This window comes from Papio anubis, chromosome 8 (genome assembly GCF_008728515.1).
Source record: "Papio anubis isolate 15944 chromosome 8, Panubis1.0, whole genome shotgun sequence".
NCBI lineage: Eukaryota > Metazoa > Chordata > Mammalia > Primates > Cercopithecidae > Papio > Papio anubis.
The window spans coordinates 128541097-128557340 of record NC_044983.1 but is presented as its reverse complement, the minus strand read 5'-3'; the positions used below and the strand labels follow the sequence as shown (position 1 = coordinate 128557340).

General features: G+C 50.2%; 1 protein-coding gene across 3 annotated transcripts in view; it reads left to right on the top strand.

Moving 5' to 3' along the window:
* The window catches only part of NDRG1 (N-myc downstream regulated 1), a 59878-nt gene extending 44101 nt beyond the window's left edge, over window positions 1–15777 (top strand). For all 3 annotated transcript variants that reach the window (XM_003903183.4, XM_009213627.4, XM_009213626.4), the window contains 7 exons: window positions 2581–2684; window positions 4336–4392; window positions 5179–5230; window positions 6449–6496; window positions 8701–8736; window positions 11016–11067; window positions 13914–15777. In XM_003903183.4, the coding sequence (XP_003903232.2) occupies window positions 2581–2684; window positions 4336–4392; window positions 5179–5230; window positions 6449–6496; window positions 8701–8736; window positions 11016–11067; window positions 13914–14038 (474 nt within the window). In that variant the 3' untranslated portion in view covers window positions 14039–15777. The remainder of the gene's footprint in view (window positions 1–2580; window positions 2685–4335; window positions 4393–5178; window positions 5231–6448; window positions 6497–8700; window positions 8737–11015; window positions 11068–13913) is intronic.
* The last annotated feature ends 467 nt before the right edge of the window (window positions 15778–16244 follow it).

The following is a 16244-nucleotide window of genomic DNA, read 5'->3' as shown; positions in this document are numbered from 1 at the left end:
CCCCGGGTCTGGAAAACCCCTTGGTTGCCTGAAATTGCAGTGACCTGATTTGCTTATATACCAGTGTCTGCTTCTGAGCTAACGTGTGACCATCTGACACTCTCATGAGTCCTGGGGAAACAGGTCCCCACTCTGGAGTTGGCGAGTGTACGAGGGAAACAGGTCCCCACTCTGGAGTTGGCGAGTGTACTGGGGAACAGAGGCCGCACTCTGGAGTTGGCGAGTGTACGAGGGAACAGAGGCTGCACTCTGGAGTTGGCGAGTGTACCGGGGAACAGAGGCTGCACTCTGGAGTTGGCGGGTACAACTGCTGGGTTTGCCCGTTGTGTTGGTTTCCTGTGGCTTCTGTAATAAATTACCACAAACAGGATGGCTTAGAACAATGAAAGTGGGCTGAGTGCGGTGGCTCACGTCTATAATCCCAGCATTTTGGGAGGCCGAGGCGAGTGGATCACCTGAGGTCAGGAGTTCGAGATGAGCCTGGCCAACATGGTGAAACCCTGTCTCTACTAAAAATACAAAATTAACAGGGTGTAGTGGGCACCTGTAATCTCAGCTACTCGGGAGGCTGAGATAGGAGAATCACTTGAACCTGGGAGGCAGAGGCTGCAGTGAGCTGAGATTGTACCATTGCACTCCAGCCTGGGTGAGACAGAGGGAGACTCTGTCTCAAAACACACACACACACACACACACACACACACACACACAAGAAAAACAAAAGTGTATTCTCTCACAGCTCTGAGTCTAGAACTCTGGCATCAAGTGCTGGCAGGGCCGCCCCTCTGCCACAGGCTCTAGGGGAAATTCGTCCTGGCTTCTTACTGCTCCAGGTTGTTCTCAGCATTCCTTGGCTAGTGGCTGCTCAGGCCGCTCTGTGCCTCTGTCTTCACATGGTCTTCTCCTCTGTGTCTATTTCAATTCTCCCTCTCCTTCCTCTTAAGGATACTTTCCAATGGACTTCATCCCAGCTCATGTAATCCAGGATGATCTCATATCAAGATCCTTAATTAATTATACCTGCAAAAAATTCTCCCAGCAAGTTTGCATTCCCAAGTTCAAGAGATTTGACATGGACATATCTTCTGAGGGCCACTGCTTAGCCCACCAGAGTCCTCTTTCCCCTTTTACGATTCATTCCACAGTGCGTGTGATACATTTTCCCTGTCCTGAGTGTGTAATCTGAAACTGATAGGAATTGGGGAAAAATTCACAGCCACTGTTTCTGTTTCACTGGAGAAGGGATGTCACACATAGCGTTGAGCATCTGATCTGATTGTACCCCAAGTTATTTGGAGACTGGTTGGTCTGGCCATAATGTCTAAGGGTGCCCCTAGATCACTACAGTTGGTTTTGATCTGAAATCCCAGCATCATTCCTGACTATCTTTTCCAGAGTTTGCTCTTGGTAGCCAGTTGACCTCCTTGCTCCCCAAATGATCCTGGGCTGTTGGACACAGCTCAAGCTTGACATTGGCTTTCTTTGGCCCCCAACTCCAACTTCTCATCAGGTTGCCACTGGTCACATCAGACCCCTGTGTGAAACCTCCAGTGTCTGCCCTCGTACAAATGAGAAACAGAGCAAACAAGTTGTTGGTCACAAATGACATTCAAAAAGCACCCAGAGACGGGAGGCTGAGGCCGACTTCCCCAAGGCTCTGGTTGGCCATGGTGGGAGTTGCAGTTGCCCTTCTTTTCAGCAACTTCCTGTTGCGTGAGTTGGTTTTGCTTTTGGAGCATGAAAAACTTCTTTTCGCCGGGTGTGATTGGCTCAAGCCTGTAGTCCCAGCACTTTGGGAGGCGAGGCGGAGGCGGATCAAGGTCAGGAGATCAGAGACCATCCTGGCCAGCTAACAGGGTGAAACCCGTCTCTATTAAGAAATACAAAAACTAGCGGGCGAGGTGGTGAGCCTGTAGTCCCAGCTACTCGGGAGGCTGAGGCGGAGAATGGCGTGAACAGGGCGGGCTTGCAGTGAGCTGAGATCCGGTACTGCACTCCCAACCTAGAGGCGACAGAGACTCCGTCTCAAAAAAAAAAAAAAAAAAAAAAAAAAAAAGAAAAAACTTCTTTTTCAACTCTTTCTATTGGAAAATAATTACTAACATTTGCATCCAATTGTTACTGTTGGTAGAGGTGAGAACACAACCTCCATTAAGTCCTATAACCTAGTGAAGTGTAGGCAACATTCTCTCTCTTCCCTTTATTTTTTTAGAGAGACGTGAGGCTCAGAAAGGTTAAAAGATTTGCCCACGAACAGGGCAGTGATGAAGCTAAGTTCTAGATCCAGGGTGTCTGACTTCAGATTGAAACTCCCTAATTAATGGGTTTGGAAGGGTGGGGTGTGGCCTTTCCAGGATGGGGTGTCTTTCCTGCTCCCAGCGGACAGTGAAAGCACTGTCTGCACCCGGGTGGGTGTGCTGCTTTCCCAAACGGGTTTTTTTTTTTTTGGTCCGTCGCTGTCTTGTGGATTAGGCATTATTATCTTTATTTTGTATCCAAATAACCTGGAGAACGAGAGAGTAGTGACCAGCCCAGGGCCACGGTGCAATGAGGACCATCTTCTCACCTCTCTAAATGCAGGAAGAAATGCACAGTAACGTGGAGGTGGTCCACACCTACCGCCAGCACATCGTGAATGACATGAACCCTGGCAACCTGCACCTGTTCATCAACGCCTACAACAGGTATCAGGATGTTGTTCAGCCACATCATTGCTATTTATGAGGTGTCTTCTGTAGTTCCGAAATATGGGGCAGGTGAGAGGGAGGGTATAAAATGAGTGGAAGAGGTAGGCTCTGAGTTTGAGCAAATAGATTCATAGGACAGGTGTCCCCAGGAGGACACCTGTCCTCTAAGCTGGTTCCTGGAGTTCAGCTTGTCTTGCAGGGATCTGAACAAACTCGCCACACCGCTGGGGGTGCAGACGTGAGAGGGACGCAGTCGCACACTCAGAGGGTTGAGCGTAAATGTGTGTGCCCACTGCTGACGTCCACAAAAGGCCAAATGTAAGAAGAGCTAAGTGAGAGAGCAGCAAAGCACTCCTGGAGGCTGGGAATAATCCAGGCAGGCTTCTGGGAGTTTGTCATTCCAAGGATAAGGAGGACCTGAACACGGCCTTTGCCTAAGGCGTGGCCCTCTCGACCAGCACTAGGTGCTTATCTGGAGCTCAGCTAGGGAAGGAGAGAGCTCAGGGCCAGTGGTGTCAGCCAGAGACTCTGTAATCTTCCAGAGAGCTCACTCAACCTGCTGAGCTGGCTCTGCCACGCTCCCAAAACAGGAGCTAGAAATAAGCCTCATAGTGTTTATCTCTGCTCAAATGTTAATAACGTGACTTCTTGACATTAACATTTGTAACAGAGCTTAGTATTTGCCTCCTTTTACAATCCTGCCCTCATCTCAGTGGTAACATCCTCACTGTGTGACTGAAGAAACAGAAGCCCGGCCGTGCGTTCACTTTGCAAACACTTTCTGAGAACTGGAGTGAGGCAGGCATTCGTCTGGGTGCTGGAGACACAGGAGACCAGCACAACCCACAGACTCCACACTCTTAACTTGCCTGCACAGATAGCACAGTAATGAACGGACCCCTCTCAAAATCCCACTCTGAAGGTCCTGGTAGTATTGTCATTTCCTGTTGAGGAAGCAAAGGCGCAGAGAGGTCCTGTGTTCTCCCCAAGGCCACACAGCTAGAAAGTGGCAGAGCATGATTTGGATCCTGCTTGTCTAAATCTAGGCTGTGAGCTGGGAAAGAGCTTCTCATGTTGGGAGCTGCAAGATAGCAGAAAGGGTGGGTGAGTGCGTGCAGGGAGGGTGGTCGGCACTGGGCCGGGCCCGCACTGGGCCTCACACTAGTGCAGTGGGAAACCACCACAGGGTTTGAGACAGGGAATGGAAAGATGAGGCCTGAGTTTTAAAGAGATCATTTGGGTGCTTTATAGAGGACTCAAGAGTTGGTGAGGCTGGGACTTAAGAGGCTGCAAGAACATTTGGGTTGCCCCTCTGTCAGGTGGGGGCTCTGACTAGGGGGACAGGGAAGGCAGGGGCCCTCTGTGGTGGAAGACCTGACATCTACTCCTGGAAAAAAAAGCCACACAAATATTTGTGACAAAATGAGGGGGACTCTGCTTGAATTGCATGGGTCCTGCTGTCCCTCTAACCAGGAGGGACACCAAGAGGGTGTGGAGTGCTGAAAGCCACAGGACCTCTCGCAAGTTGGGGATGTGGGTGGTTTGCTGGAATGGCCGCTGGCAGGACCTCCTGGGCTTGGCTGGATGGGAGTGGGAGCTTTCTCCAGGGGAAGAGCGCTCATGCTAATGATGCATTTGTTTCCTGCAGCCGGCGTGACCTGGAGATTGAGCGACCAATGCCGGGAACCCACACAGTCACCCTGCAGTGAGTGGCTTTTCTCTCGCCCAGCACTTGCAGTCGGGGCTGCCGCCTGTAAATGTGGCCTTGCTGGCAGGGCCTTCTTTCTGAGTGTGGCAGGACGTTGTGTCAGTGAGACCTGGGTATATTCCACCCTGAGACTGGGTGTTACACAGTCTGACCTGGACTTCTCCCTGTGCTGGTGGCATCAGTTTCTAGGGTGTCTCCACGACATGGGCCTTTGATCATGCAGAAAGATTGTTGATTGTACTTGGGACAGCATTTATTAAGCACCTACTACATCAATAACTGTGAGGCTTTGTTCCATGAAGCCTAGGGATGGGTAGCACAGGGCCCAGTCTTACAGTGCTCTGTATGTCTAGGAGGAAAAGACAGTCGTGGGCAGAACTAACTGGGTTTCCACCAGTAATGATGGTGTCTTTTTGTGGCTAAGTGTGCCGCGTTCTGTGACACTTGGGAACCTGGCACGTCCATTGCCTTTGTCCTTCATGCTGTTCTCGTTTTGGTCTTGATTACCAGCTAAGTCCTGCTCATCCATCCTTGAGGAGAAGATGCTTTCAAATAAAAGCACTGGGGCACAGAAGTTCCCTCGCTGAAATTCATACTAAGTTGTAAAGGACTAGTAACCAATTTTATCCTAAGATCAAAGGAGAAGGAAGTAAAAGAGCAAAGGGTGTTGGGGAAACCAAAATGACATTGTTTTAGAATGCAGGCCCCGGCCTGACAGGCCTGGGAGTGGGACAATCTTTAAAGGAATCTTGTGCTAATTCTCCGCTCTGTCTCTGACCCCAGGTGCCCTGCTCTGTTGGTGGTTGGGGACAGCTCGCCTGCGGTGGATGCCGTGGTATGTAGAAATCACAGCTGGTTTCTGTGTTTAATTCAACAGGCAAAGTCTGGTTGACTTTGTTGAAGTGGCCCTGCCTGCCCCTTCTCTCCTCTGCCCCATCAGGGCAGATGATGTTTCTCTGAAATGCCATGTTGGCCTTTGGGCAGAGGGCCCGGCCACTAGTCTGTTTCCCTGGTGGCTGCTAGCCCTAGTTGCCTGGCAGTGTCTCCTCTCCCAGGTCCCCTCACCCTCCGATCTGTGTCCCATTGGCTTGTTTATATGGGCGTGTTTGCCACTTGGCTTCCTGGCCAGGAGACTCGCCTCTTATTTGGGAAGCAGATGGATCTTTCCAAACTGATTGGTGCCTGATGAGCTGGCAGGTGAGAAAGGCACTGGGAGGCAGGGCTTAGCAAAGCTTCCTGACTCCTTTCACCCCTTAACTCCCACCTGCAACTTTGTGGCAGCAAAGAGAGGACTCTACCTTTCAGACAACCCCACAGCTGGGGAGATGGAAGACTTAGGGGCTATGGATCAGAGTCCTGCAGTACTGCCAGACCTTGTGCAGTGATCTTCAGAGTGACACTTGCAAATGTTCATGTAGTAAATACTTGGCATGCCTTAACGAACCATGAATTTCTTACGGGCTGACCAACTGGAGATAATCATGGGATACATCAATAGAGATACACTGTTCAGATCAAGGGAGGTGATAGTTTTACTTTAGGCATTTTGGACATCATGGGTTACATGTGTATATTCTTCCCAATTCTGAATGCCCCTTTCGAGAGGGTCACTGACAAAATGAAGAGAGAAACCAGCTTGGTCAGCGTGGTTTTACATGAAGAATAGTTGTTAGATCTGGGAGTGTTAAAACTGTAGAATCTCTGGCAGCTGCTGGTTAAACAAGGATATTTATTTAGCAGATATTTCTGCAGTACTGTTTACATTTCAGCTAATCTTCATAACAACCCTTTGAAAAAAGATATTATCTCCATTTTATTGATGAGGAAACTGAGGCCCAAAGAAGTTAAATAACTTATCCAAGTTGTCTCAGCTGGTAATGGCAAGGCTTGGATTGAAAGCCACATCTGCTGAATCCCAAACCCCACATACTTTCTTCTTTGCCAGCAGAAATGCTGGAGTTTCTGGTGACGGCGGCAGAGTGGCAGGGAAGGGGGCGATGTTTTGACTTTGGCTTCACATAAAGAATGAACAGATTTCCTCCCTCTTGTGCAGGTGGAGTGCAACTCGAAATTGGACCCCACAAAGACTACTCTCCTCAAGGTACAGGCAAAACAACGGGAGTTTGTGTTTGTTATTTCTTAGAAACTCACGTTTTCTGCAATATTGAGTTAGGCTTGAAAAAGGCAAGGCACACGATCAGAAACCATAGAGTGAATGATTTAATCTATCTGTTTATGAACATGTTGGGTGCCGACTGGCGATCTGAGGCTGCAAAGATGAGGGATCTTTCTGTGGGACTGCAGGAATCAACAGGCTGCTGGTCTGAGGGTTTTGGGGATAGAGAGACCAGGGATGACTTGGCAGGGGCCCTCCATAGGCTGGGGCCGGGACAGTCCTCCAAGAGGGGCTCTGCTTGTCACAATAGGAGGAGACGTCTCCCACGGCCAGGGAAGGTCAGGACTTTCTCCAGCAAGTTCATCTGAGCACATGGTGTGCTAGCTCGCTTGCAGCTGGATTTGAGGGTCTGTAGCAACCTCCACCAGTCCCTTGGCAGTTATGACTGATTGCACAATGCAAACCACCGGCTGTTTGTGGCAGCCTCGCCCGGAGATGCAGCACAAGAGTGGGAACCTTTCAGAGGGGCCTCTCGGCCCGGGTGCACCCCTGCAGGGGCAGGTGGCCAGGAGGGACCTGGGTGGAGATGAGGCGGCTCCCTTGCACTGGGGGAAGGACAAGGAAGTGGCATCTGTAGGTCACCGTGCCCTCAACTTCCCCCATAGAAGTAGAATGCCTTTGAAAGGCATGTGGGGGGTGTCCGATACTTATTGAGTGGGAGGCTGTTTTCCTGTATTGGGCTCTTTACATAGATTTTCTTTCAAGATTCCCTCAGAAGGAAATTGCAAGATTAGAAGCTGCTGGGCGTCAAGCTTGCATAATGCCGTACTTTGAGGGCGGCTGTCACAAGTATCGCAAAATGGGTGGCTTAAAGCAACAGATACTTATTCCCTTTTAGTTCTGGAAGCTGAAAGTCTGAAACAGGGTGTGGGCAAGGCCGTGCTCCCTCCGCGCTGGGGGAGGGTGCTACCTGCCTCTTCCAGCTTCTGGTGGCTGCTGGCCACACGTGGTGCACCTTAGCTGGTAGATGCATTGCTCTAGTCTCTGCCTCCGTCCTCACTCAGCACTCCCTACTGTATCACTGCGTCTGTGTCCAAACTTCCTTCTTCTTTTAATAACCTCAGCCATTAGATTTAGGGTCCACTCTAAACCAATATGACCTCATCTTAACTTGATTGTACCTGCAAATACCCTGTTTCCAAGTCTGGCCACATGGATAGGTACTGGGGTTAGGACTTAGATATGTCTATCTGGGGGACACAATTCAACCACAACCTACAGCAAAGGGTGGGTGGCCTGACTGAGGTCCGGTGGCCGATTTGATGGTAGATCCAGAAACAGAACTCACTCAGGCCTGATTCTGGAGACTTCCACAGCACCAGCCTAATGCGCTGAGTGCCCTGCCTGGAGGGAACGTTTGGGCATCCTGTCCCTGCGTGCTGGGTGAGCTGAGGACTGCCCCAGGGCAGTGTCGCTTTGTGGCTAGTGTTGGGTGTCCAGACTTGAGGCGCCCTGGGCTGTAGGATGCCCATAGCCTCACCACTCCCACGAACTCCTCCAGCCCCATTTCACCCCAGGCCACCCTCCCCACAGCCTCCCCCTGCTCCCTTGCCATCAGCTCTGCTCACGTCCAGTCTGGCTGCACGCTCTCACAGGCTGCAGTGGCCTCTTGAGGTTCGGTGATTTCACAGGGACTTTGAACATCCAGCATTTAGGAAGGGTACCAGTCAGGAGCTGAATCCGGCCCGAAGACCCAAATTCAACCACTTCCTTTTGAGGGAACAAAGGGAATATATAAAAAGGGCCTTTTTTATCAAACCCTTTCGAGTCAGACAGATCCTGGCCTGGAACCTTGCGAGTTCCTTAAGCTCTTTCTGGCCCAGTTTCTGCCTGTAAAATGGGACAGCTGGACCTTCCATGGTTCTTGGGGAATGGAGTGAAATTATCTATAGGGCCTAGTGTAGTGCCTGGCATATAGGAAGCTGCAAGTGATAGTTACCACGGGGACACCAGCAACCTTGCTTGGTGGGGCTGGAATGCTCCCTACCCACGGTCCACCCTGTTCCTCCTTTGTAAGGCAGGACAAGGCAGGGCAGGGCAGCGGGCAGATGGGCATCCTTTTAGAACAAACTTAGTGCAGATGGCCTTGGCTGTGGTGTTTGGCACTAACCAGCTTCCCTGTCTCCTAGATGGCGGACTGTGGCGGTCTCCCACAGATCTCCCAGGTGAGTGCCACCTTGGCTTTTGCATTACCCAGCTGTCGCCTCCCCCTGAGTGGAGTGCATGTGCCTCTGTGACACCTGTTCCCTCATTGCCTTGCTGTGACATCGGATGACAGTTTGTGGACTGTTGGGAAAAGGTTCTATATAGGAGGACTCTGATCCCCTAGGAGCCAACCCCTGTGGAGTGGGTGATACTGCGGTTCACAGAGGTTGGGAGATTTGCCAAGTAGACACACCTTAGTCATCATGGATCAGAATCTAGGTGTGTCTGCCCCAAAGACCACGGGCTTCTGCTGGAGTGAAGGGCCCCGAGAAGCTCCAGCCCAGATCAGAGGGACATGGAGGAGATGAAGCCAAATTGTGCGTGTGTGCGTGTGTGTGTGTGTGCATGTGTGTTTGTGGGTGTGCATGTGTACACGTCTGTGTGCATGTGTAAATGTGTGTGCACATGTACAGATAAACACATTGATCAACGTAGTGTGTTTGCTGCGTAACCGATCCCTTCAATTTCCTCTCCTATAAAGAATCTCACGAACCTGACAAGTAAACTTCTAATCTGTTGTCTTATAATTTTATATCCTGATAGTTTTGTGTTCTATCTTAAAATGAAGTAGAGTTTTCTGTCATCTTTTTGGTCCAAAACCTGCCCTGCCTCCTTTCTTCCTCCTTTTTCCCTTTCTGTACGTAAAATGAGAACAGATGTAACCCTGGTCATAATTAAAAGAATTTTCAGAGCTTCAGAGTTCAACTAGCACAGGCTTCGGGGACACCAGCGCAGGGAGGAGCAATTCCTGTCGTCCTTGTGCCCTTGCGGGTTGGGTGTATGTTTACACAGGGTTTTCCCATCCTCGATTAAATTAGGTCCTTGCAATAGTCCTCAGAGGTGGGAAGAGCAAGCATTTTATTCCAGTGTCACAGAAGAGGAAACTGAGGCCAAAAGTTGAGAGAGATTGCCCGTGATTACTGGAGCTAAAACTGGGCCCAGGAATTCTCATTCCGAAGCCTGTGTTCTTGGTTCTCTTCATCATCTTGAACACAGGCGTCCCTGTTCCCTGCAGCCCTGACCTGCTTCTCTTGTCTCTTTCTTCCACTGTCACACAAATTCCAGAGGGCAATTTGAGCGTAGCCGCTCTTTTAAATGTCACTTGCCTCTTTGTGGAGTCCTGGCAGGAGTTGGTGGAGAGCAGGGAGGGGGTCAGCCCAGCCTCTACCAGTGCCCTCTCACTGCCTCAGGAGAGTAGGACCCAGGGCACAGGATAGAACAGTTGGAATTAACTGAAGAACAGATATGCCTTGCATGTATGCCCGTGATACTTGAGCATTCGCCTCCTAGTTTACATTAAATGAACTGAGAGAACTGGTAGAACTGGATGTGGTCTCAGCGTGCCATACACAGTTCACTTAAAGTAACCCAGTGAGTTGTTAATTAATTGGTTTGTCTACCCATCCGGTGAACCATCCAGCCATCATCCATTCATTCTTCTCCATATCCTTTCTTCCTTTTATTTGTCCTTCTTTTGTTCATATTTATCTTTTTTTCCTTCCTTCTGCCCACCAATTCTTTTTTTAATCCATCTATCCTTCCTCTCCTCTCCTCTCCTCTCCTCTCCTCTCCTCTCCTCTCCTCTCCTCTCCTCTCCTCTTCCCATCCATCCTTTTCTTTCCACCCATCTATCTATCCATCATCCCTTCTTTCAGCCAGCCTGCTATTGAGGTTGATAGTGACTTGCCTCAAGAATGAGTGTTTTGAGTTTGGAGAGCCCTGGGTTAATCTACGGGACCCACCACTTACTTATTGTGGGACCCTGAGTGGATTTACCTCTCCAAACCTGTTCAGCTATGAAATGTATCTGAGGTAGCACTGACCTCATAAGGGGTTATCAGGAGTAAATGATCAAATGCAGCAAAGCCCCTTGCACGGGGAGTGGCTCACGATGGCGATGCTGTTGTGTTCCACATGCTGGGTTAGACACATTCCTTTGTGGAATGTAATCTCCCTGGAGACACACGGGAATAGCTGCGATACTCTGCCCTGTATTAGAGGTGAAGAAACTGGCTCAGACAGATCATGTAACTTGTCCAAGTTCCACAGCTGTGGGGTGAATGTCCCATCATTATCCCATAGTCTTCCTTTTACTTTTGTGTTTTGTCCCATCAACATGTGATGGCTTTTGTCTGGAGCCAAGCTCTCAAATGAAGGTGACCACAGGCACACACCCCATGGCCTCGGGTGATCGGGTCCCCCAGCAACTGACTGCATTTTCTCTCCCTGTCTCTTGCAGCCAGCCAAGCTCGCTGAGGCCTTCAAGTACTTCGTGCAGGGCATGGGATACAGTGAGTATGGCGTTCCTCGTGTGCAGTGGGTCAGGGCGTGTGTCGGAATTGGAAGTGCTCTGTCCTGAGCCAGGCTTGGATGAGCAATTCTGTGTCCCCCTGGCCAGCTTCGGCTTTCTGGGGAGAAACATTTAGGTGTGTGGAGGGCGCGTGGCAGCCTGGAAGGTCTAGCCTCTCATTTATACCAGCGAGGCTCATTTTTCCTCCTTTGTTGAACAGAAGTTGCTTCACACCAGGGGCTTTGGGAGGTTTAGGATCAGGACTGTCCCTTTAAGCACCAAGACAGTGACAAACAGTGAAACAATAACAGTCTTTAAAATTTTGATCACAAGTTTTAAGAGACCATCACCTATAGTGATGATGAAGACGGTGTCAGTGATGAAAGATATACTAACACATTATTTTATCTCATTGAACTATCACAGTACTCCTTTGACATAGTCTTAGCCCATCTTATCAATGATGAAGCCGAGGCTTCGGGGATCTAAGCAGGGGGTAGAGGGCGGATCGGTGGAAGTTCTTTGAAGACCGCAAAGCTCTGTAGAAGTGGCTAACAAAGTTGCTTATATTCAAGGTGGCGCATGCCACATTCAAGTCATGAGCTTTGGGAAGTGGAGGATACATTGGAAGCATCATTCAGGGACTCGCTAATTCTTACTTTGCAGTTATAGTTTGTTAGGCACATACAGCCTGTTTTTCCAGAAGTGAACAGCAGCCAGTCGGTGCTGTGGGCTTGTCAGCCATAGTCCGGCCCTGACATGACTAGTGGCTCTTCTGACCCTACTGTTTTGGAACTATAATTTGTGTGTCCTTCCTTACTAGGAAGGTATTGAACTTCTGATCCCTTTTATCATTTCCTTAAACTGTTTGCCCATGTAGATAGTAAGAGTATGCTTGGTAAGCTGACTGCAGTCCTAGCATTGGCCTCAGCCATGATTAGCTCTAGCAAGGCAGGGCTGGCAGGTTTGATTTCCATGCCTCAGGCTCAGGCGGGATCCACATCCCCAGGTGCCCTCTTCCAACAGAAGCTATCTGCCAGTGGGGCTCCTGCCTTTCTAGCCTGCTTTCCCCGACGGAAGTTGCAGGCGAAGGCTGTCACTGGAGATAGCCATGGAGAGAGCCGTGGGGCAGCCCTGCTTTACCCTGCACAGTGTGAATTGTGACTCCTGTTTGTCTTGGCCCCACCAGGGTTTGGATTTCTGCTTTGAGAGTGTGTTCTGGAGAGAAAGGAAGTGAATGCTAGACCTCATCTTTCTCCCCAAATCAGCATCTATTTCCAGAAACCCAAAGCCTCCTGCAGGTCTTGGGGGGAATAAAACAGGAAGAGCTATGGTCTCAAAGGCATCAGCCAAAGAGAAGGAAAGGAACTGGCCACTGGCCTCCTGCACACTGCAGGGGGCTGGCTTAATGAACCCTTTGCACACCTGACATCAGTGCTTACTATATCCTTCTCATCCTCCTCAGTAGAAATCCCAGATTTGTGGGTGAGAAGTAGGGGCTCAGAGAAGTATGTGAGCTGCGGATGTGGCATTGACCCCAATTCTTTCTGAATTCAAAACTAACTCTTTAAGATAGTTCAGCAAGGATTAATTCTCTTTGGGAGTGCCTGCCATCAAAAGCCCCTGCCTGTGCCTATCAGGGAGATAACATAAGCCCTGCATGCTTGGTGTGGATCAGCTGCCCCTGTTGCTGATGGCTGTGACTGCTTGTGGCCTCCTAGCCATGATGCTTCAGGTGGGCGGGATAGTAGTTTCCTAAAGCTGCCCTAACAAATCACAAACTGGGTGGCTGAAAACAGTAGAAATCCATTCTATCCATTCTCTCGAAGTTCAGGAGGCCTAAAGTCCGAAATCAAGCTGTGGGCAGGGCCTTGCTCCCTCCAACGGCACTATGGAAGAACCTTCCCTGGCTCTTCCTGGCTGCTGATGGCCCCAGCAATCCTCGGCTTTATGTGGCTTGTGGCTGCATCGCTCCAATCTCGGCCTCTGTCTTTGCGTGGACTTCTCCCCTGCGTGTCCCTGTGTGCTGTTTCTATAAGGGCATCACGGTCATTGGGTTTAGGGTTCCCTGTCAACCCAGGGTGGTTTCATCTCGAGATCCTTAACTGATTACAGATGCAAAGACCCTATTTCCAAATAAGGTTGCTTTCTGAAGTTTCAGGTGGGTGTGAATCTTGCAGGACACTGTCCCATCCAGTACCGGTGGGCAGGATTGTTCCTCCTCATTTCACCCCATCAGCACGCGCCATGTGCAAGAACATTTGAGGTCTTGGAGAAGATCCCAAAGAATAGACAGCGCCCTCGTTAGCACCTGGGCTGACAGGCTTCTTTGGGAAAGAGAGATGACAACGAATAGCCCTGCCAGGAACTTGCCATGTGGCCCCTCTCCCTTTCCCCACCTGTGATGTGCAGGGCTGAGCCCGGCTGACCCCAGGTGTCCTCCCTGCTGCAGTGATCATGGACAGCATGGGGTCATGGGCGTACACACAGGTGCTGATCCCAGGGGTCGGTATTAACATCCCTTTACAGATGGGAACAGGGAGGCTCAGGGGGATACTCTCAAAATTACACAGCTTTTAAGAGGTGGCAGAATTGGGGTGCAGACCCAGATCTGGGTTCACGTCACTCATGGTGTGAGTGCAGCAGTTCTTCCCCTCATCTGGGCCTCGCCATCTCTCTCTCTGAGTGGACATGGAGAGGACGGGGGCCCAGCAGCTGGATGGCTGCAGGGATCAAGGCTTCTCTGGGGTTGGCATGTAGAAGGGCATGTGGCTGGTGGATGGGCATGCCTGGCTCCTCACCTGGCAGTCTCCTGCCCTCTAACTGGCTGTTTCTTGTTCCCCCTAGTGCCCTCGGCTAGCGAGTGCACCCGCCTGATGCCGGTCCCGCACCAGCGAGGGCACCCGCAGCCGCTCCCACACCAGCGAGGGGGCCCACCTGGACATCACCCCCAACTCGGGTGCCGCCGGTAACAACGCCGGGCCCAAGTCCATGGAGGTCTCCTGCTAGGCGGCCTGTCCAGCCGCCACCCCCGGACTCTGATCTCTGTAGCGGCCCCCTCCTCCCCAGCCCCTTTACGCCCCCTGCCTGCCACACTGCGCCTAACTCGGTATTAATCCAAAGCTTATTTTGTAAGAGTGAGCTCTGGTGGAGACAAATGGGGTCTATTACGTGGGTGCCCTCTCCAAAGGCGGGGTGGCAGTGGACCAAAGGAAGGAAGCAAGCATCTCTGCATTCGCATCCTCTTCTATTAACCAGTGGTGAGTTGCCACTCTCCTCCCCTCCCTCAGAGACACCAAACTGCCAAAAACAAGACACGTAGCAGCGCACACTTCACAAAAGCCAAGCCTAGGCTGCCCTGAGCATCCTGGTTCAAACAGGTGCCTGGTCAGAAGGCCAGCCGCCCACTTCCCGTTTCCTCTTTAACTGAGGAGAAACTTATCCAGTTTGCGGAAACAAAATCCTTTTCTCATTTCGGGAGGGGGGTAATAGTGACGTGCAGGGACCTCTTTTAAACAGGCAAAACAGGAAGGGGGAAAAGGTGGGATTTATGTTGAGGCTAGAGGCATTTGGAACAACCAATCTATGTAGTTAACTTGAAGAAACAGATTTTTAAAGTTGGTGCATCTAGAAAGCTTTGAATGCAGAAGCAAACAAGCTTGATTTTTCTAGCATCCTCTTAATGTGCAGCAAAAGCAGGCAACAAAATCTCCTGGCTTTACAGACAAATGTTTCAGCAAACGTTGCGCATCATGGTTTTTGAAGGCTTTAGTTCTGCTTTCTGCCTCTTCTCCACAGCCCAACTTCCCACCCCTGATACGTGAGCGAGTGATGATTCTTGTTCAGGGAGAAGATCATTTAGATTTGTTTTGCATTCCTTGGAATGGAGGGAAACATTCCACAGCTGCCCTGGCTGTGATGAGTGTCCTTTCAGGGGCCGGGGCAGAAGCACTGGGGTGGGGGCGGAATTGGGGTTACTCGATGTAAGGGATTCCTTGTGGTTGTGTTGGGATCCAGTGCAGTTGTGATTTCTGTGGATCCCAGCTTGGTTCCAGGGATTTTGTGTGATTGGGTGAAATCCAGTTTTCAATCTTCGACAGCTGGGCTAGAACGTGAACTCAGTAGCTGAACCTACCTGACCGAGTCACGTTCTTGGATCCTCAGAACTCTTTACTCTTGTGGGGGTGGGGGTGGGAACTCATGTGGGGAGCGGTGGCTGAGAAAATGTAAGGATTCTGGAATACGCATTCCATGGGACTTTCCTTCCCTCTTCTGCTTCCTCTTTTCCTGCTCCCTAACCTTTCGCCGAATGGGGCAGCACCACTGACGTTTCTGGGCGGCCAGCGCGGCTGCCAGGCTCCTGTACTACTGCCTTGTACTTTTCATTTTGGCTCACAGTGGATTTTCTCATAGGAAGTTTGGTCAGAGTGAATGGAACATTGTAAGTCAGCCGCTGGGGCCCGAGGATTTCTGGGACCCCGCGGTTGGGAGAAGGGAGTAGTCCAGCCTTCCAGGTGGCATGAGAGGCAATGACTCGTTACCTGCCGCCCATCACCTTGGAGGCCTTCCCTGGCCTTGCGCAGAAAAGTCGGGGATCGGGGCAAGAGAGGCTGAGTACAGATGGGAAACTATTGTGCACAAGTCTTTCCAGAGGAGTTTCTTAATGAGATATTTGTATTTATTTCCAGACCAATAAATTTGTAACTTTGCAGCGGCTTGTGTCTTTTTTCTGTCCCTGAGAGATTGTGTGTGTGAAACATTATAGTGCAGGGATGGCTGTTTCACTGGGGGGTTGTCCATCCTTGACACCTAGGGGGCCCCAGCCCCTCATCTCTGGAATTCTTTGCTTCAGAGCAGCACGTCCAGCAGAAATTTAAGTCAGCCGATATGTTACTTCTAATTTCCTGGTGGCCTCATTTTCAAAAGTGGAAAGAAGTGGATGAAATTAATTTTAATAATACATTTATCTCAAGATGTCTGAAATATTACCACTTCTATAAAAACTATTGAGCAGGTATTTTGCATTCCTTTTTCATTCTGGGAACTCTAGTGTGTCTTTCACACTCACGGCCCTTTCAGACCAGCCGCACCTCAAGTGACCAATAGCTTAGACAGCACAGTGATAAGAGGAGAAAACTTTTCAACCTATAATTTGAGGAAAACAGCTTTTCTATTTTT